The sequence below is a fragment of the Neodiprion pinetum genome, chromosome 5, assembly GCF_021155775.2.
Source record: "Neodiprion pinetum isolate iyNeoPine1 chromosome 5, iyNeoPine1.2, whole genome shotgun sequence".
Lineage (NCBI taxonomy): Eukaryota > Metazoa > Arthropoda > Insecta > Hymenoptera > Diprionidae > Neodiprion > Neodiprion pinetum.
The window spans coordinates 2676764-2697214 of record NC_060236.1 but is presented as its reverse complement, the minus strand read 5'-3'; the positions used below and the strand labels follow the sequence as shown (position 1 = coordinate 2697214).

Sequence of the window (20451 nt, the reverse complement as noted above, 5' to 3'; positions counted from 1 at the left end):
AGTGCATATCTATGCATTCGTTTTGTAATGGTTACGTACGTTATGGTCTGTTTGTATTTGTCACTCCGTGAGTGATAAATAACGATAACACCGATTCTGATAACCCTAGACCTCTGTTTGACGTTATTTCATTACTATGGTCTGTGATTATGTTAGTTATTCTTGGGAAACATAGTCGACAATGGCGAGAATCTTGCTGTCAATAAGAAACTTTGGCCGATTTACCGGCAAGCAGAAAGCAAGATTTATTCCTATCAGAAATCTGTCATCTAAGTCGGAATTAGCTTTTTTAAAAGAACTCGAAATTGGACCCGATAATCTTGGATCGTTTGATGGCAGTTGGGGTGGTTCAGGCCCGGTGAGTTGACCCGACGATAATCAAGGTTTGAAAAGCCGAGTTTTACAAGAGAGCCGCATCTCTTATAATTATCTTGCATCGTTGAATTAAATATTACCTTGGAATTCAAATTTTGATAGGTAATAGAGTCCATCTCACCGGGTAATGGTGAGGTGATAGCAAGGGTCCATTCCTCGACGCCTGATGAGGTGGGGAACGCAATAACAAAAGCGAAGGAGTCATGGCCCCAGTGGGCATCGATGCCGGCTCCAGCCAGGGGTGAAATTGTACGCCAAATTGGAAATGAGCTGAGAAAAAATCTAAAGCCGCTTGGAAAGTTGGTATCGTTGGAAATGGGTGAGGCCTGTAACTGGTGACGAAAGTATTTCATAATCCAATTGTGATAGTTGCTAAAGGGAACATCTTCACTTCCATGACACAGGAAAGATTTTAGCTGAGGGCATTGGTGAAGTACAGGAGTACATTGACGTTTGCGATTACGCTGTTGGGCTGTCTAGGACTCTGCCAGGAAGTCTCCTACCTTCCGAAAGGAAAGATCATGTGCTACTGGAAAAATGGAATCCACTAGGCGTAGTCGGAGTTATCTCTGCATTCAACTTTCCCGTTGCAGTAATCCTAAATAAAATAAAACTTCTCATATCCAGAAATCCAAAACATCTGAAAATACAAAGAATTTTAATTCAATCTTACCCCTGCTAAAGGTTTACGGATGGAACAGCGCCATAGCCATGGTTTGCGGAGACACGCTGGTCTGGAAAGGAGCCCCGACTACGCCCTTGGTTTCAATTGCAACAACGAAAATTGTCGCCAAGGTCCTCGAACGTAACGGGATTCCTGGCTCAGTTGCATCGCTCATAACTGGTGGGACAGATGTTGGGGAACTGCTAGTCAATGACAATCGGTAACTGAAATATCTCTGTAATGAGTTCATCGATACTGCATACTACAAAGAAACAATCTGTTATTCTAGTGTACCGTTGATATCGTTCACGGGAAGTACGAAGGCTGGAAAAAACGTCGCCTTAAAAGTTCAAGAGAGATTTGGCAAATCGCTTCTAGAATTAGGTGGCAACAATGCACTGATTGGTAATTAAAATAACAAGTTACACATATTTCTGTAGAGGCAGAAAATGTCCGGTTTAGAATCATAATCGATAGATTGTTGGTTTTTTAAAATTTAATAAATTTACAATTCACATTGAAATTTCAGTCACCAAGGACGCAGATTTAGATATGGCAATTCGAGCGGCTGTATTTTCCTGCGTTGGCACAGCAGGACAAAGATGCACAACTACTAGGAGGCTGATTTTGCAAACCGACATTAGGACAGAATTCTTGAGTACACAGTTTTGATCTACTACCAACTCGTAGAAAGATCTCAATAAATAGTACTTGTTTCCAATCTTTCGTTAATTTTAGAGAGGCTCAAAATGGCATTCGCAGGCATTCTTGGTAGGATTGGAGATCCTATTGAAGAGAGTACCCTCTACGGACCTTTGCATAGTCCTGCAGCGGTAGAGGCCTACAAGGTGAGACGATTAAGTACAAAATAAGCTTAATTGTTAAGCATACCAAAATCAAAATACTGCTTGTTACAGCTGACTGTCGAAAAAGCAGTAAAGTCTGGAGGGTGCATAGAATTTGGTGGAAAAGTGATTGACCGGGCTGGTTTCTATGTTGAACCAACTATAATATCTGGCTTACCCGCTAGTTCAGATGTTGTTAGACATGAGACGTTTGCCCCGATTGTTTACATCCTTGAGACGAATTCATTGGAGGAAGCGATAGCCGTAAACAACGACGTGGAACAGGGACTGAGCAGTTCCCTCTTCACTAACAACATTGGAGAATTATTTAAGGTACTAAGGTTTACAGTGCTTCATTGAAATCTGATTTTGGAAAAAACAAACGGTATTAATTGTGAATCACCAATTTTTATTTTCCACAGTGGATTGGGCCCCTTGGTTCTGATTGTGGGATAATAAACGTAAATATCGGGACTAGCGGTGCAGAAATTGGAGGAGCATTCGGTGGAGAAAAGGCAACTGGCGGAGGACGAGAGAGTGGGAGTGATGCGTGGAAGCACTATGCCAGACGGGCAACAATAACGATCAACTACGGGAATGAACTACCCTTGGCTCAAGGGATCAAATTCGAGTGAACTATGAAAAAATCAAACCATAATTTATGCGAGTAGGAATAACAACGAAACATAACAAAAAAACCACAACACTATTTCTGTACAAATTTATTAAATCTTCCATTATACTTACACATAGAAATTGATTAGTGATGATGAATGCTTTTTCATGTTGTTTACCTAATCTAATTCAAGTCTTATGAAATCAACTTGGACATCCACGGAAGTATTTTTGTGAAACTTGTACGCTCGAGGAAGATCGTATCGCAATTCAGCGACAACTTTTGCCGTTGTTCCAAGGCGTTTTGCAGTCCTAAGCACATGATCGCGGGTGCTAGTCTTGTGGAGAGAGTAGACAGCATGTCGTGCAATACTGACTGCAGTCTCCAAAAACTTCATGTCTGTTCCAGCATTGCGTTTTGTGCCAAAAGGCGGATTCATCACAACTGTATCAAAGTACTTCTCAAATCTACCTAAAATCAATGATATTTATTATTCACATAATGACCCTCGAATCATTGGACTATGAATTATTAGATCTCAACTAACCGGGCAAGTAACTAAGTAAGTCACAGTGAACTGCCTCGACATCAGTTTCTAATTCAAGGCAATTACTTCTGAGTATAGACAGTGCATCAGCATCAATTTCAAACCCGACGACATGACTGGCGCCGAGAAGTTGGGCCCCAAGTGAGAGTACCCCACATCCTGCACCCAAGTCAGCAACAGCCTTTCCTTCTATATCGTCGAAGTGTGTATATGCTGTGTGCAGGATGTGCGCCCCGATGTGAGCGCTCGTAGAATATTGTTCAAGCCAAATTTTTGGCTCTTCAAATCCATCCAATTGTTGAAGATACTCTTCCAGCTCTCTTAATCGCATGGGTGCCATTTTGGTCACAATAACCGTTCTTGAATAATACGCCTGATAGTAGTTCACTTGGTCTCAAACCGAGGGAGTACTGGCAGGATCAAGTTACCAAAGGACGAGTCCTGGGTGACAAAGAATCCAGCAGAGGCTGCATGAGCGTTGTGAAGAGCTGCGCGTTGAGAAGCACTCAATGCTATACCGTCCACCGTTGTTGCGGGATTCTGTTGATAATGTAAAATATATAAAACGTGATAGTGTTGCGATCCACGTGAATTCAAACCAGGGTGTAAAAATAATAGGTGGCAAAGAGAAAATTATCTAGGTTGATGAAAACGTAACTTTTAGCAGTTTGAAATTCATAACGTCGACGCATAGGGTACTTGGAAATAGCACAATTTTGTGACTCAAATCTTGTTATAATTGCAAAATAAACGAGACACAATGTTGTAACCAACTTGGAAAATTATGTAGTGTAGTTTACTGCTTTTGAAACGTTCGACCACTCAAGTTCAAATTTTTTCCATTATTCTGTTGCATCAATGTTACAAACCTCAATCTCATAGGTTTATTATGACTTCTATTTAGTTTATGTTCCTTTATATATTTCATATATTTAAAAATTTATTATCATTTTTTGGTATTTTATGTTTTCAAATGCAACTTCTAGTCATATTTTTTATAAATATGACACGCTCATCTCATGATTAACCTAAAATTACCTTCCTCTCTTTCGGACACTGCATGCCGCCATTATTGTTTACAATGGTCTTACAGACCCGTAGCCGTTTGGTGGACAAGTACCGAATTATGCAAAAATAATCACAACCGCCGAGCCGCAACATACCTATTATTTTTCCACGATGATTCAAAAAAGACATCCTATTATTCTCACACCGTGATTCAAACTAGACATCCTATTATTCTTACACCGTGATTTAAACTAGATATCCTATTATTCTTACACCGTGATTTAAACTAACAGAACATAACCCAACCTCATCCGAAACTCAAGAATTCGTTTGACGGACGTACCTGAGTCGCAGCAGAAGTAGCGGGTGGTACAGCGAGCGGAGTTAAAGAAGTTCCAAGGGTAGGCGCAACGCCCTGCTTCAAAAGTAGCTGCTTCTTCAACTGTATTTCTTCCAGTATCTTTCTGTTTTGTAGCTCTGGGAGAAAACAATATACGTGGAATCGCGATAATTTTTGGGACTTTCAATTAACGAATAACCACGTATGAAGTATCTCAGCTCCTTACCTCTCGAATTTGGTTGCGAAAAAGCCATTTGGTAGGGATACCAAATTTTAGCAGCCGAACCTGCCGAACGTTTTAATCTAATATCTCACGAGTCACTACGGTCACGACCTGCTCGTATCAATGCCTAGCCACAACTAATTGTGAAATCGCGGCGGCGTCACCAGCAGTCACCAGAGTACTGCGAATAGGCCGCGACGATAGCGCTAATAGGCGTGCCGTGGTTGAAAGCAGTACTGAACAGGGAACCAGCTGGCAATTTCCAGGCCCTGGTGAGAGCGCGGTTAACTATCAAAGATGAGGGGATCTCTGTAACAATGTAATCACCCTCAATATTATGTAAAAATCAAAATACAGCTACTTTGCAAAAAATGATAACAATCGAAAAATAACAACAATATGATTAGAACGTGACGAATTCGTTCGCTGAATTAGCGGTAAATTGTTAACGTAGTGACATCTCAATCATATGTAGATTATTTATACGGAGCAAAGTGTGAGACGATTAGATATGATAATTTGATAAATTAGTCGGTACGTGAAGACGAGGGTCGGTAACACTACATTGTTCATCTCTCTCCAGCGCACAAGATAGAGAAAAGACAAAATATTTTTGTAGACGCAACAGTCGGCATTGTCGGTACTGCAGAATGCACAGTGATCAATTATCCTTATAAATGTTGGTAACTCGCTATTTAATTTTTCTGACACATATATTTCCATATAGCCTGCTTTCTTTAGTGGGATATAGATACTAATTACTCAATGGTACATACATGCATACACGTCTGACATCCGTCAATTTCAGAGTGGTTTCGGTTATCTTGCCGCCGTACACAATCAGTATTTGTAATCGTGTCAGAAGAATATTCAGAATATGTAGAGCAGTGAAAAGATTACAAAGTGAAAGTGAAAGTATAAACGTACATAATTATACACTGGATTTAGGACCGACAGCCACGTAACATAGTTATCAATCGTTAAAAGGTGTCGAGTGGTTGTCTCACACCCACGCTAATTCTACTTGAATCGCTTCGCCTCTATCCCGTCTCGGCGATGAATACCCCGACGATACGTTGTCTTCGCGTCGATATCCCATCAGGGTGAACCCGGAATCGACGGCCAACTGCTTAATCGGCCTACGACTCGTCCACCGTTGCCGTCGGTTACGCGCTGCGACACATCTGCGAGCAACGATCCCCTGAAAACTCCGTACGAATTATTTATACACACAAGTTTTTAGCAATTTGTAAAACCATGGGAAACGCTGACACGAAGTTAAATTTTCGCAAGGCCGTTGTTCAGCTGACATCCAAGACCCAGGTGAGGAGAATCAAAACTTTCTGACACATGGAATCTCTCGGTTTCATCAAATTCACTTACGTTAATCAAAACGTGTTACAATACCATTGATTCCAGCCCATAGACGCAGCAGACGACACATTCTGGGACCAATTTTGGTGTGAGAATGTGGTGAACGTTCAGGATATATTCACTTTGATACCCGCGCCAGAGATCAGGGTGCTCAGGGAAGAAGCCCCATCAAATTTGGCAACGCTATGCTACAAGGCGGTAGAGAAACTCGTTAAAGCAGTCGACAACAGCTGTCGAACGCAGCGTGAACATCAAATGGTCTTGAACTGCTGCCGGCTGCTAACCAGGCTTCTACCCTACATATTTGAGGATCCTGACTGGAAGGGATTCTTTTGGTCGAGTTTACCTGGCAAAGAAGACGAAGAGAGCATCCCTCTTGCTCATTCTCTACTCAACGCGATATGCGTAAGTATTGGGACATTGGTTTATGTTGAAATTTGTGTTCACATTCTGACTATGTGAATAATTAACTTGATTTCCTTACAGGATTTGCTCTTTTGTCCTGACTTTACTGTGGCTGCGAATAGAAAATCAGGACCGGTAAGTTGGGTAAAAAGAAACAAAAGCAGATTTTTAAATGTAATTTTGACAATGCTTCTGTTGCTTTCTTTAGGATAAAGCCGAAGAACTACAGTCGATAGATAGCTGCGAATACATATGGGAAGCTGGTGTAGGATTCGCACATTCTCCACCAAGATATCCATACTTGGACTCAAACCGAACTGAACTCTTGAAACTCCTGCTCACTTGCTTCAGTGAGACTATGTACAACCCTCCTACAGACCTTTCGGTAACACCCAATCGGTGGATCGCTCACCTCACCAGTACCGAGAACAGGTATCAATGGGTTAAACACGCATTGAAGATTCAAGGGATCCTAAATTCCTTATATAGTTGAACAGAAGGTGATAGGCGAATGCAATTTTGTCTTTCAGGCACGCTCTGCCCATGTTTACATCCCTTTTGAACACCGTTTGCGCTTATGACCCAGTCGGACTTGGAGTTCCTTACAACCATCTTATATTTACGGATTCCTTGGAGCCGCTAGTCGACGTCTCGCTACAGATATTGATCGTGACTCTGGACCATGACACAAGTGGTGGCCTGCCATCAGAGGAAGGGGTTCCTGGAGATAATTTGTTCATTAATTATCTGAGCAGAATTCACAGAGATGAAGGTAGCTTGAATCAACTGTAACTGATAACAATTTTTCCATCCTCAGGATGACCTGGAGAATGACCTTGTGTTCTTTTTTTTTTCAGATTTTCAGTTTGTCTTAAAAGGAATAACAAGACTTCTGAATAATCCTTTGCTTCAAACGTATTTGCCAAATTCTACCAAAAAAGTACACTTTCATCAGGAGTTGCTGGTATTTTTTTGGAAAATGTGCGACTACAACAAAAAGTTCCTTTACTACGTGTTGAAGAGCTCTGATGTGCTGGAGGTTCTTGTACCCATTCTTTATCATCTTAATGACTCGAGGGCTGATCAATGTAAGCAATATTTTAAAATTAGATGAGCCAAATGAATAAACAAAGGTGAGTAGCCTGTATAATCTGTTATACACATTGCAGCTAGGGTCGGTCTAATGCACATCGGAGTGTTCATCCTGCTTTTACTCAGCGGTGAGCGAAACTTTGGAGTGAGACTGAATAAACCTTATACAGCAACTATTCCCATGGACATTCCAGTTTTCACCGGTACACACCATGCATCTATCAATAATTACTGATGATTTTGATTGCACTTTCTCAAACATATGACGTTTACACAGGTACCCATGCTGATTTACTGGTGACAGTTTTTCACAAAATAATAACAACGGGGCACCAAAGACTTCAGCCCTTATTTGATTGTCTATTGACAATATTAGTGAATGTATCGCCGTACCTTAAAACTCTCTCAATGGTGGCAAGCACAAAACTGCTGCATCTACTTGAAGCATTTGGAACCCCATGGTTTTTGTTTTCCTCACCAACGAATCATCATCTAGTCTTCTTCTTACTCGAGATATTCAACAACATAATACAGGTGACAAGAAGCTATTGATTGTCATGAATTATAGCATGACTTTATCACTAACAATCTTCGATCGTTTCAGTATCAGTTTGATGGAAACAGTAACCTAGTCTATACGATAATACGTAAGCGCCAAGTATTTCACGGCTTGGCCAATTTGCCCAGTGACTGCAACACGATTGCAAGGTCATTGAACAGGAGACAACGAAGAACAATCCCAGTTAGCACCTCTAATGAAAATGTTAGCGAAATAGCTATGGAAGGTTCGAGACCGGCACTGCCTGCAGAACCTGGAACCTTAAAAGCATCTCTTTTGGAAACACCTGGTAGGTGTGAATTTGTTAACAGTAAAATCAATTATCTATGGTTTCTTTGGTAATCGCTGTGTCACTGTGCTTATACAGGCATTGAAAATATGACTGAAAAGGAGTCAGCTCATCCGTTGAGCCCACCTATTGACATTGCTGGGAATTCTACAATTGTGAACAACGATAAGGTGCACCGAGAAACAACAACCACGGTAATAGAAGAGGACGTGAAAGAAGATGTGACAAACTCTGCAAGGTCGAGTACAGTCGTTCATGTGAGTTCCAGAGATCGATTGACGGGTGAGCAACCCACAGGCTCGTTTTTAACGAACATATTTGATTATTTCACAGAGAGGAGGAATTAGGGTGACCGAACAATCAAATCTTGCACAAAACGTAAACCACTGGGTGCCATCTGGTGATTGGGTTCATCAATGGAAAAGTAAATTACCTCTGCAAACAATAATGCGGCTTCTTCAAGTTCTTGTCCCGCAAGTTGAAAAAATTTGCATCGACAAGTGAGTATCCTCTCAATTACGATGACGCAACTTGCGTAATATTGGTTATACGATTAATTAATATCCTACAACTTCGTGATCTACAGAGGCTTGACGGACGAGAGTGAGATTCTTAAGTTTCTTCAGCATGGCACCCTTGTAGGATTATTACCTGTGCCTCATCCCATTCTCATCAGACGATATCAGGCCAATGCTGGAACCACTGCCTGGTTCAGAACTTATATGTGGGGAGTTATTTATCTCAGGAACGTTGAGCCGCCGATTTGGTATGACACCGATGTCAAGTTGTTCGAAATTCAGAGAGTCTGAATGAAGAGAAAGAAAGAAAGAATGGATTATTTATAACGTAATTGTAATTTTATTACGTTTTATTAATGTTCTAAGGTCGAGTACATGATAATGATTTTTAAATGTGTGTACGGAATTAGTGAAATAATTCAGAAAAAGAAAATAGTAAAAAATAACGATAGAAATATGTGAGAACGTTGTATATCGTTATAAATCGATAGCAAAACCTTTGATCGCAAATTAATTTATGTACTGCATATACGTATATATATAAAAATAGGATATATCTAATATATATTATTTAAAAAATTATACAAAATTATGTAAAACACGTGCCCGTCTTAATATACTTTTAAAATAATTGGCAAATTTAACAGACCTACTATGTGTGTGCTTGAAGGTGTATGCAACAAACAATATGAACGAAACAAAACATCGTACACTTTATCACCGTATTATCATACTTTCTCCGTTTCTCATCTGAAGGATAGAATAATTAACTGTGTAGTTGCTAAAGATTATGCTAGAGATCAATATGTAGCGATTACTCGCGAGCGCGTACGACATGCTTTTGTTGATTAATAAATTTCTCGATGCGTTTATGTATTATTATGCACTTTTAAAACATATTTTTGTATATTGTATAATAGTAGTAATATTGAAACGGATCTTACGGATATTTTCTCGCGCCGCTATCACAGATGCGAAAGTATCTTATTTCTATTCGTAATATGATTAATCATTATTTTTACTTTTTGTTTATCAATTCGTAAACTGTTTGAGAGATCAATGTATATTTAAACTCTACTACGATCTTTGTTGAAGTTGCGAAAAGAATATCGGTGTAATTATAGTAATATCAGTCTGTTTGTTGGATTCGTAGTGTCTTAATGCTTTTACGGTAATGGAGAACGCGCAAAGTAACAGTACGATTGGAACAGCGTGAATAAGCTGCCTGTTAGTATTATATTATTACAATTATATCGTCATAATATTAATCGAAACTCGTAGCTACCATGCGTATAGAGGTACACAGGTGATTATTTTTTAATCTGTCTTATGTTTGAACCATCTGTCATGTTATTAGAGGCGAACGAAAATTAGAATTTGGTCGAACCGATCGCCACTATAAATTAAAATTTATCATATCAATATATTACTATAGATCCAATATATAATCATTTCTCGTATCACGATGCCACAAAAGAAGAACGCGAATCATTTGGCAACTCTAGCCACTGCTAAATATTTGACTGACATTCCAGATCAGCTCAATTGGGTTAAAAATAATTCTAAATAGAACACATTAATTCTTGGAAGATCACATTTTCGTTGAGTTTGAAAGAGAAGGTTTTGAATTCGTAAAACGCGTTCTTTGTAATATTACATTCTCATTTTTCTGTTGAGAAAGAAGGAAGAAAAAAGTTGTCAGAGTGTAAGCAACAGCGGTCGATTTATGGTTAAGCCGAACTGGAATGCTTTCCATGATACGTAATTCACATACCTGAACCAATCTACGAAAATGACTCAATCCCTTGTGGATTACCATTACACAGTCTCGTGCGACTCAAGCCTAGCATCATGGTCAAGCAGAAAATAACCCACGGTTATAACGTGTGAAAACCAAATTCCCCTCTTAATGCACAGCTATCTTGTCATAAGATGGGGGAGGAATATCTTCCGCCGAATGCGACGGCGGTATTAAAATGGCAATGTGGTAAGGTGGCGGTGGTGGGTTTTGTTCTGAAACAGGCATAACCATTGGTAGTCTAATATTCTCATTTGCAATTGTATTCGCAGCAGTCATAGCTGCTATCGGATCCTCCTGAGATTGCATAGCATTTTCCCTGACCACGTTCTCTTCTGTTCGTCGGCACAGAATCGAGTAAAAGCAACCAGATAGGAGGAGTGTGACCAGCAATCCGCAGTACACCAAGACCTCAAGTCCAGTGCCCTGGAAAAATTGGTATCAAAGTGTTTTTCTCTGTAGCAAAAGATCTGGTAAACGAGTTTGGAATTATAGTGGGTAACTCATGCAATGAGAGTAACTCACCTGGTGGTCGAAATAGAACTTTGCTGCGACGACGAATCCTGCAGCTAGAACACATGTAATCCAAACTCCGCAGCGCAGTCTGCATCCAGCTAATTCGGCATCTGTGAACTCTGAGAAATCAAGTAGACTCCTGTTATGTGCCGGGTCCGCTGCTGTTTCTGAAGGTGGATGAAGTTGGTTGTTTCCTGCGTTATCCGATACGTGGCAGCTGGTGTTTATGAAAAAAATATTAACAGTCATCAGTAAGCGACATTGTATACCCTTAAAAGACTTTTTAAGAATATATCGTAAGGAAATAAGAAATCAAATAACTACTTTGCTGAATTTGCAGTTGCCTGAACAGGCTGCAGCGATATATTTTCGCTGTTGTTGTTGGCACCAATGTCGTTGGCGTTCCTTAAGGAAGGCCTCAGGTGACGAGGGCCGTAACCGCAGGAATTACTTGGGCCCGGAGCGTGGCTGGTGCCGTTCAAACTTTGGAACCGATGAACCGGAGTGACCATCGGTCTAATTACCTCCCTGCCACGTCGTCGATGACCTGCGGTATAACGAGCATCTTGAGAAACAACTATCATACAAGGATTACTCGCACTTATCAGAACGGTCAAGAAGACCCCTCACATCTGGTAAGGTGATCTTTCCTGGACTTACACATGCATTTTACAACGAAGAACAGGCAAAGTTGAAAAGTAAACAAAATTCTCACCGGAGCGAGCCTTGGGCAACGGGGTGGCAGGGTATCGGCGCCCTCCAAAGCCGTAGTACCTGCCTGCCGGCTTGTCGATCCAAAAATGCATCGGCCGTATATCCAAATGAGGGATCGATAGTCAGCGCTGAAGCGCCGTTGATACTTGCATCGACGTTTACGTCCTCAATGGGTTTATTTTGTCCGGGCGCGTGTCGTTGAACCACGTCGCACGTGATTCTCCCTGTGCGAGTGAACGAGTCTACTTATCGCACCCCGTCATCTCGGAAAGTCCTCGTCTTTCCTTCTCTAGCCTCATTTCGGCCGACAATTTAATTTCACGGCACGCACCTGCTCCCCCCTTTCGCGGATTAACCCTGCACCGGGTGTCTGTCACCCTCGTCCTCGCCGTAGGCGTTCATTGGTCACCGACGATCGTTGCACCGCTGTGACTGCTGTTAGTTGCTGTCAGTGGAGGTGGAGAATCAAAACATGAGAATGAAGTTAGTAACGTATTTGTAGCGATGCATGTTTAGGAAAAAATCGTTACTTCGCACCTTTTAAGGAATGTCTGAAATTTAGTAAACAACGATAAACGAAACATGCATACTCTTATTTTGAAAATCCGACTCCTTTTTAAAGTCATTCTGAAATTGCGCAATAATGATTTTTTCCCTCATGTTTCGTTAAGTTAACGTTACTAACTTCAGCCTCATACTCAAAACAACATCCCCCGTTTCTTGCGTGCTGCGAGCCATCTACGGTCAGTTTTGCCTGACAAGACAATCGATGTTTGGTCTTTTATAAATAAGCCGCCTCTTTCGGCTTGTAGATGATCCCACTTCTCCGGGGTTTATCATGATGTTTCTTCAGTTCTCAATTACAAAAGAGAGTTAACGAAACTCTCAACATCTCAATGAAGACTGAGGATAATCTTATCGTCAATCGAGATACTTATTCACGTCTCTTAATTATTCTTATAAACCTTCACCGAAAGTGCGATGAGCCCTCATGTCAGAGGATGCACGGTGCTTTGATTGCGTCTTTCTCTAGCGGGAGAATTTATTCACGGAATGAAATGTTCCTTTCAATATATCGAATTATATTCGTGCCAATTGTGTAATTGAACACGTGAAAAAATTTTCTCTAGGATTATTGCTGTCAATTGTACAACGTGGCAATACAGGCTTGAAATATTGAAGAGAGAATTTAACATACTCGTTTTGAAATTGGTATCCCTATTAAAGTCAAAAAGTAATTTTATGATACCACAAGCGTCCAGAAGTAATTCGAAAACATCAAAATTCCCGCGGGTACAATCTCGATAAGCAATCGACTGTCGCGTGTCGGCTGCTAGCGACCTCCTGAATCGTGTTAGTTGATTCGCTCGCGACTCTCGCGAGTTTCCACAAGTTTTCCTTCCACTTGGGAACGACAATGGCGTCTCTCGGGGGTCTCGTCCGTCTTGTAACGAGAAATGCCGGGGTGTTGGGTAACGTTTCTCGCTCGGGGATCCGTCGGACCGCGGTGACATTCTCCGTTAATCACCGGGCGTCGCTCGCGGCGACGGAGGACCGCTCACGGAGTATCTTACCTCAGGTAATTCTCTTCCATTTACATTACAACACGAGCTCGACGACGACGACGACGACGGAGCACGGGGAGTCGCAATTGCCCGGTACTCGGGCCACGATTGACTAGAGATATGCCTGCCTCCGCTGCTCCGTAGTTATGTAATAACAAAGCTCGAAATCCCGAGGTATATCGCTAGATCATGTTCTAAACAACTCAGGTGAAACCTGTTCGGCCAATGCTGTGCTACTCGACCACGTCTCAGAAGCAGTCGATAAAGCAGATAGAGGAACGTGTCCTAAAAGTCGTTGCCGCCTACGACAAGATATCGGCAGATAAGGTTAATATCACGCTTCTATTCAATCTTCATTCTTTTCTGTTTCACAGAATCCAACAGCACCACGGGCAAACCAGGTGCGCCACTACAGCGCCAAGGCACCCATGACGCTCGAGCTTATACGCGAACGTGTCATCCTCGTTCTCAAACTCTATGACAAAATTGACCATGCCAAGGTACTCCTGCCTTAAATAGTGTCTGTAGGTCACTGTGAGATCTGAGAACTTGGAACTTTTAGGAAATGTTTACATGTTGGAGACTTGGGTTTACCTTAATCAGATTTTTTTTTCCAATCTCAACTCACTTTTGCATTATCCTCCCTCTTGTCGCAGTTATTGGAACTGGTAGCACGTTTTCATCAGAATTCTCTTTGATGACTTGACAAAATAGATTTCACCTACTATTTGCTGAAAGCGACGAATCTATGTACTTTACTTGTTTGATATCGACACAATTCTATAAAGAATACTAATTCATTTAAACCGTATTGCTTTACTTTCTTGATTAGTTTTTGAAAGTTCGTCGCTCTTTACAATTTAAGTCATGATTGTAATAGTCTAGAAAAGCTAAGATATTTCAATTCTCAGGTTTCACAGTCACCTTGTGCCTTGGGTAGTGGCTTACAGGCGGGACTAGATCGCTGGAAATTTGAAGATGAAACAGTATTGGTATTCATTTTCTCCATTGGATATTTTGGGCCTTCCTATACTCAAAAATTCGCTCTCCTGTTTGTCACTCAACCCTTGACGAGGACAGTAAAAACTGGCAAACACCTTGCTTGCTTCGTGGTGTCCAAGTTTTGTAGTTATGCTCTGGAAACGGAAAATAAAATAACAGAGGTAATTTATTCTGTTTAGTAAGGATTACATTTATTTGCAGTTGGATTTGAATTCCCATTTCATAGAAGACCTTGGTTTGGATTCACTGGATCATGTGGAGGTGATAATGGCTATGGAGGATGAGTTTGGTTTTGAAATCCCCGACAGGGATGCGGAGAGATTGACAAAGCCGGCGGAAATTGTACGGTACATTGCAGACAAAGAAGATGTATATGAATAATAAGCTGCACTTTTACCTGCCTTGCATTTGGCAATTATCACCTAGTTTAGTCATTGCGCTCGTCGCGATCTACCTTCAAATGGCCGCTGCTTACACGAGCGTTGTGCTGATCCTGTATATAGAATAATGGCCGTTATATAAATAAAATAAATTGCGACTTTATAATTTAGAAAAAACACTTCATTCATTCATTCATCTAACTACTGAAATTTTAATCTCGAATGGATACGTGGATAGTAAACCTTAGACTACAGTAACATCCTACCAGCCTGATGTTGTCTCGTCTGCAAGATCTAATGTTTGGAAAATCTAATCACAACAAAAATAAACTGATAAAATATATATTCTCTGTTGAATGTAGTATATTTTTTAATCAACAGTTCGTTTGAATATACCGCCATTGAACGTTGGCTATTTGAAGAAAATCGATAGTATTCGATATACATAATTCGTCGTGCTAGGAGTCCGCAGCGACTGACTGGTGGCCGTGAGTCGAAACTTTTAAAAGGGCTGAAAGTCTGATTCAAATTTGATTGAAACGTGAAGTAAATAATTGACATACTAGAACTTCACTTGACTGTAAAGCCGAGTTTACGAATAATAGTGTTTTCCATACGTGTTGGAGCACATCAATTATTTATTTCACGTTTCGATGAAATTTTAATCAGAGTTTCAGCCCTTTTTAAAGTTTTAGCTCACGGCCACCAGAAGAGCGCTGTGGACACCCAACCTAACGTGACGAATAATATCGATAACGGTACCAACCTATCCGCGGCGCATCATCGGAACTACCTGAAGTGCACCGCTTTTGATGATCCGAGTTTCGCATAGCACTCAAGCTCTATGGTGGAGTAACTTCGTGGTCAACCCGTTAAGAGTTGCAGAATTAAAGATGGCGGCGTCACGGGTGGTTATCGCCTCGTTGAGGAAGTATTCCACTGGACATAATTTTACGGGGGGCTCTGCCGTGACAGGACACGGACGTAAGTTTTGATTCAATTTAACAGTCTGCTTCAAATAGATTCAGAACACGTACTTTTTTTCTTGTGGCTTCGAATCACTTATTCTGGGTTTAGAGTAATGTAGTAAGCTACGGCAGCAGCAGCACCAGCAGCAGCAGTAGTTGCGAACGATTTGTTATATAACCATTTGTAATTACTGGTTGTTATTTCGTTCAGCGGAGACGGTTAAACTCTGGAAGAATATTTCATACTTTGTCGCCTTCCCCTCGATCATTGTATGCAGCATATACAACTATCTCAAGCACCAGGAGGCTCACAACCAGCCACGTCCAGAATTCGTTCCCTACGAATACCTCTGTATCCGGAACAAGGTTAGCTACAGTCACCAAACGTACATTTCTTGACATGAATTGAATGCATTAAGAGATTTTAATGGAAAACTATAAATATTTGATACATGCATTGTTTCATTGATACCTTGACAAAGTATTGGATGAATTCTCACAGCTGTGTCGACTGTCGGCATAAAGACTCATTTCCCATTTCAATTTACAGCCTTTCCCATGGGGTGACGGAAATCATAGTTTCTTCCACAATCCACACAAGAACGCCCTTCCCACAGGGTACGAGGATGAACATTGAAGCAGAGAAAATGAAATTGCTTCAATGAACATAGTTCATAATGTTTAGCTTGTGATGTACTGAACGACACGCTGTATAATTATCCCTAGGTATTTTCTGAAGTGAAATATAACAAAAAAAACAAGTTCAACTTCGATTTCCTGCGTCGTTTGGTTATTAAAATTTCCAGCATACACCATTATCGTTTTCTGTAATTCGTTACACTTCTGGAGATTTTCACCTTCACGTTATTAATCAAATTGTTTGAATAATTAGCAGGAACGTAGTATATCTGGTTAAATTTTACATTAGCATATATGAAACAAGAAATTTTAGAATCCACAGTTTCATATAGCATATTTTCCAATAAACGAATGGTTTCGCGTTTAAACTTTCTCAAAATTAGTGTTTATTAAATTGCAATTGGTGCGATGAAATAATTTATATACAATAATACTAGAACTAGAGTAATATACACGAGTTGAAAATCCTTAAAGTATGCTGTTTAGTATGGCTCACCTTATACAGCATGCAATTATATTACAAAATTCGCAACGATCTACCTTTGAATACAGCAACATTTCATGTTGATCTAATCAATCCTAGTACTCTCATCGTACTAATTTGTGAATGAAGAAGTTAACCACAATTTATTGTTAGTCTGTAACGTGACGTTATTTATCTTGCAACGGGCGAGGTTAAAAAAAAAAAGCAAAAACAATTTTTCCGGAATGTTAGTTGATCATCTATACACGCGTACTGGCTGCCGGTAATGTAGCACACTGTCGGTACGTTAGTTACGACCTACCGACGTTACAGATTAACCGACTGTTCCAGCGGATGTCTTTTATTCTTCTGAATTTGCCGCATTTTTATAAGAAAAACGACGGCCACGTGACATTCTTTATTCGTCATCGACAATCCCCCCTTCAAGCTAATGTCATCGTCAAGCGATAACCGGTAAACGGATCAAGGATCCAAGGTTCTGAGTTGTGCGAACAGGTGTCTTTGTGTGTGTGCCTCCATCCGACGAATGTATGTAGATATGCCTACGCGATTGGTGACCTGTATTACGTTTGCACATGTATACAGTCGTCGCGAAGGCGGAGTAGAGCGGCGGGGGATCTGCCGGCTTGTTAGAGGCCACGACGCAGTACGCTTGTTTCTTGTTTCTTTATCCTTCCATCTGAGCGCGACCGAGGCCGAACTGCACGTGTATAGCACCCAAGAACGAGGCATCTTGTCGAGACAGTATACTTATACAGGGGCAAGCTATTACCGTGCCGAAGTTAAACGACCTTTCAGCCGGCACACCGGTGGCCTGTTGTTATTCCGACGCACAAGGCACATGCAATCTTAAAATAAAAGTAAATATACGTATCCAAAACAATAATTTTAAGAATACTTTCGAGGCACTTCTATAATGATTATAATAATAATGTAGGATGTGCGAGAGGCCAGGTATACCTGAAGGTGTGAGGTAACGGACCGATGTATGAATACAGGGTTTTGATTTCTTTACGTGAGCACGTATTTATAATTTTATTTTGACTTTTTTTATTCTAGATCATCGTTATAGCCTACACTATACTTATTTTTATAATTTTTTTTTTATCTTTTCATTCGAGATTTAAACTAGAGCATTTATTACGCTTCAAGTATATATAAAAAAAAAGTTACTTTTAATCTTAACACGCTAACAATAAATGTAATCAATAATGTGTAGTGCGTAAGTGTTGTATCAAGTATATAATGTGAGAAAATGCATGTATTATTATTATTATTATAAGATAATTAATGAAGTTGTATATTCTTGAATTTCCGAGATCGACAACATTGCCAGCAACGAATACGCAGCTAGGTTATTAAAGCGGTTGCCAAAACACCTTGTTTCTTACGGCATGTGTATAGATATTTTTTTTCCCCCTTATTCCATTGAAGCACCGTTAACTGCACGACGCGACGACGGATATGCAGCAGCTGCATCTCGCCTGCATGGCTTCACTGTTTTGAGCTGGCAACATGGTAACGCCAGGGCTGTCTGCGGGAAACAAGAATGTACCAGGTAAGAATATCGAATTCTATAAGATTCCAAAAGAATTTTCAAACTAGATGATAAGCCGGCCGCTGCATCGTTTCACGGTCGAACGAACGTTCAACGAATTCAAAATGTAAGCGCCGAGCAAGTTGGCTTCTCGAATGATCGGTACGCGCATATCCTCTGCGTACCGGTTCCGATTATATGAATATGTGTGCGGGTGTGTGCGCGCGTGTGTGTGTGTGTGCGTGCGTGCATACGTAAATGCGCATTGCGCAGTTTCCTCTGTTATTTACGTATCGCCGTAATGCGGGACGCGTTTCAAATGAAAATTCATTATAACATAAAAATTGTTTCAGGTTGAGGAAACTTACCCGTTGACGATTTCGGAGATGGAATTTCAAGATCAGAGAGCGACTAGACCTTGGTAGTCGGAGATGCAGCCTTAACCGGGACCCTCTTGTTGTGTTCGGTGTTGATCAGTTTGGTGAGAATCTTTCTGGAATGGCCGCTCGGATCGAAGTGGTTTGTATGGTCGGCTACTTCTCGTTTACTTCTCTGTTTACCGCTGTGCCCAGTAAATATATGCTTGTCGTGATCGTAGTTGAAGTGTTCGTACTTGTCGAAATGCTGCTCGGACATTGCTCGATTATAAAGTTTTATTTCGGGTTTTAGATGCGAAGTATATCGTGCGTAGTATTGATTTTGCAATTTAATGCAAACAGGAGAAAAATTTATCTTCTTGATATTTTGTTTTATTCGTTGTCGATGCGCTTTTCTATCGCCGCTTCTACCTTCACGGACGATCCGCTCGATACTGCGTCGTTCCCCCGGTTTCCTGTCTTATTATATACACCACCAACACAAACGTGTTTTTTGCCTTTCAGCCGCAACCTCGATCTCCCATTGGACCGCGTCATCGCCTCGCGCATGAACCATTGTCAACATCCACAGCTCTTCGCCCAGAAGCGGTGCTAGGCGTAAGGCGCGCCTTGGCGTATGCGATTGTGCTCGAATCCATTATACATAGGTCCAGTTTCCATGGGAAGCAACAATTATACACCAGCTGTATGCATTTTACGCAAATGTAATTAATTTATTTTGCACGTGAAATGAAAATCTAAAAATTAGGCTAGCGATGAAGAGGTACTCCACTCTGGGTGGATTAGCGGAGCCATGCTCGTCTAATATTATTGATCTAGGTCAACGGGTAGCGTTAGAATTTTTAAAAATATAAAATTTCATGAAACCTTCGAGGTCTGGATGTTATAGATTTTAACCATTTGCTCGAGTTGTGTTATTTTTTAATTTTATTGATGCTAATCAGAGCGCATATATTGCTCACGATTATGCCACAATGCGCAAATTGAATGCAGGCGGCTTATTTACCGATCGAATAGAATATCGTTTTTCATCATCGCTATATCTTTACTTGACGCAGATTAAGATACGCTAGAATGTCACTGATTTCTCGTAAATTAATTAGCCCGTCGATATCTCAGACGCATATGTATATATGTACATACACAAGTATTCGATTCCTCTCTCCAGCTTGATGATGATAGTATCATCCTGTTTTGGTTGCTGTTGTTCTTGTTCTCAGACTTGAATGTAAACATGTATACATCTAATCAACGTTGGACCCCACTTTTCTTTCAAATCTTTTAATCTCGAATGTACGATATGTTTGTTTTTCAATTGTAAGTTGCTACAGAGTCTAATTTTAGATTAGTTGCATATCTTTATAGATTTAATCCTATGCAAACAATTTCCATAGTTCCATATTATTTACTTATACTTGATACTGCGAGTATTATTCAATGATATGAAAAATGCAGTGTTGTAATCACTTATTTTTAATTATGGAAAATTACGCTTCTTATTTCTTACGTACCTTTCGTTTGAAAAAAAAAATAATTCTTGAATTTCCCATCGAACCGTTACACAGGCAATAATAATGTGTCAAAGCAGGCAGATAAAAAATAATGAGTCACGAATC

At 40.5% G+C, this 20451-nt stretch overlaps 7 protein-coding genes across 12 annotated transcripts; 4 read left to right on the top strand and 3 right to left on the bottom strand.

Moving 5' to 3' along the window:
- Nucleotides 1-138: 138 nt before the first annotated feature.
- Nucleotides 139-2658, top strand: Aldh7A1 (aldehyde dehydrogenase 7 family member A1). Its single transcript, XM_046625230.2, has 9 exons — nucleotides 139-358; nucleotides 478-694; nucleotides 780-967; nucleotides 1060-1259; nucleotides 1329-1444; nucleotides 1569-1697; nucleotides 1778-1887; nucleotides 1957-2217; nucleotides 2307-2658. Exons 1-9 carry the CDS (start codon nucleotides 182-184, stop codon nucleotides 2517-2519), a joined length of 1611 nt encoding a protein of 536 aa, XP_046481186.1. The 5' UTR covers nucleotides 139-181; the 3' UTR covers nucleotides 2520-2658.
- On the bottom strand, nucleotides 2592-4800 carry LOC124218617 (rRNA N6-adenosine-methyltransferase METTL5). 2 transcript variants are annotated; one of them, XM_046625242.2, is made up of 3 exons: nucleotides 4086-4171; nucleotides 3048-3587; nucleotides 2592-2971 (listed from the first exon to the last, which is right to left on the bottom strand). In XM_046625242.2, the coding sequence occupies exons 2-3, from the start codon at nucleotides 3385-3387 to the stop codon at nucleotides 2679-2681; spliced, it is 633 nt and encodes a 210-aa protein (XP_046481198.1). In that variant the 5' UTR covers nucleotides 3388-3587; nucleotides 4086-4171; the 3' UTR covers nucleotides 2592-2678. The 2 variants fall into 2 exon arrangements, with proteins under 2 accessions (XP_046481198.1, XP_046481199.1); XM_046625243.2 differs by lacking the exons at nucleotides 2592-2971; nucleotides 4086-4171 and adding exons at nucleotides 4399-4532; nucleotides 4622-4800 and having other exon boundaries at nucleotides 3290-3587.
- A 514-nt stretch (nucleotides 4801-5314) lies between these two features.
- On the top strand, nucleotides 5315-9494 carry LOC124218609 (protein HID1). The gene is made up of 12 exons (XM_046625221.2): nucleotides 5315-5941; nucleotides 6038-6397; nucleotides 6479-6532; nucleotides 6606-6829; nucleotides 6928-7169; nucleotides 7255-7485; nucleotides 7567-7692; nucleotides 7767-8023; nucleotides 8094-8337; nucleotides 8416-8594; nucleotides 8671-8837; nucleotides 8924-9494. The coding sequence occupies exons 1-12, from the start codon at nucleotides 5876-5878 to the stop codon at nucleotides 9144-9146; spliced, it is 2373 nt and encodes a 790-aa protein (XP_046481177.1). The 5' UTR covers nucleotides 5315-5875; the 3' UTR covers nucleotides 9147-9494.
- Nucleotides 9495-9684: 190 nt separating this feature from the next.
- Nucleotides 9685-13301, bottom strand: LOC124218616 (uncharacterized). 3 transcript variants are annotated; one of them, XM_046625240.2, is made up of 5 exons: nucleotides 12421-13301; nucleotides 11885-12328; nucleotides 11494-11716; nucleotides 11179-11386; nucleotides 9685-11079 (listed from the first exon to the last, which is right to left on the bottom strand). In XM_046625240.2, exons 2-5 carry the CDS (start codon nucleotides 11973-11975, stop codon nucleotides 10762-10764), a joined length of 840 nt encoding a protein of 279 aa, XP_046481196.1. In that variant the 5' UTR covers nucleotides 11976-12328; nucleotides 12421-13301; the 3' UTR covers nucleotides 9685-10761. The 3 variants fall into 3 exon arrangements, with proteins under 3 accessions (XP_046481196.1, XP_046481195.1, XP_046481197.1); XM_046625239.2 differs by having other exon boundaries at nucleotides 12569-13301; XM_046625241.2 differs by having other exon boundaries at nucleotides 12582-13301.
- On the top strand, nucleotides 13238-15173 carry ND-ACP (NADH dehydrogenase (ubiquinone) acyl carrier protein). Of its 3 annotated transcripts, XM_046625246.2 has the most exons (4): nucleotides 13238-13462; nucleotides 13656-13779; nucleotides 13839-13948; nucleotides 14652-15173. In XM_046625246.2, the coding sequence occupies exons 1-4, from the start codon at nucleotides 13301-13303 to the stop codon at nucleotides 14829-14831; spliced, it is 576 nt and encodes a 191-aa protein (XP_046481202.1). In that variant the 5' UTR covers nucleotides 13238-13300; the 3' UTR covers nucleotides 14832-15173. The 3 variants fall into 3 exon arrangements, with proteins under 3 accessions (XP_046481202.1, XP_046481201.1, XP_046481200.1); XM_046625245.2 differs by lacking the exon at nucleotides 13839-13948 and having other exon boundaries at nucleotides 13244-13462; nucleotides 13656-13775; XM_046625244.2 differs by lacking the exon at nucleotides 13656-13779 and having other exon boundaries at nucleotides 13250-13462; nucleotides 13823-13948.
- A 495-nt stretch (nucleotides 15174-15668) lies between these two features.
- LOC124218619 (cytochrome c oxidase subunit 6A2, mitochondrial) lies at nucleotides 15669-16571 on the top strand. Its single transcript, XM_046625247.2, has 3 exons — nucleotides 15669-15814; nucleotides 16010-16164; nucleotides 16349-16571. Exons 1-3 carry the CDS (start codon nucleotides 15724-15726, stop codon nucleotides 16433-16435), a joined length of 333 nt encoding a protein of 110 aa, XP_046481203.1. The 5' UTR covers nucleotides 15669-15723; the 3' UTR covers nucleotides 16436-16571.
- Nucleotides 16572-17921: 1350 nt separating this feature from the next.
- On the bottom strand, nucleotides 17922-19265 carry LOC124218621 (nuclear protein 1). The gene is made up of 2 exons (XM_046625248.2): nucleotides 18827-19265; nucleotides 17922-18455 (listed from the first exon to the last, which is right to left on the bottom strand). The coding sequence occupies exon 1, from the start codon at nucleotides 19092-19094 to the stop codon at nucleotides 18870-18872; it is 225 nt and encodes a 74-aa protein (XP_046481204.1). The 5' UTR covers nucleotides 19095-19265; the 3' UTR covers nucleotides 17922-18455; nucleotides 18827-18869.
- Nucleotides 19266-20451: the final 1186 nt, after the last annotated feature.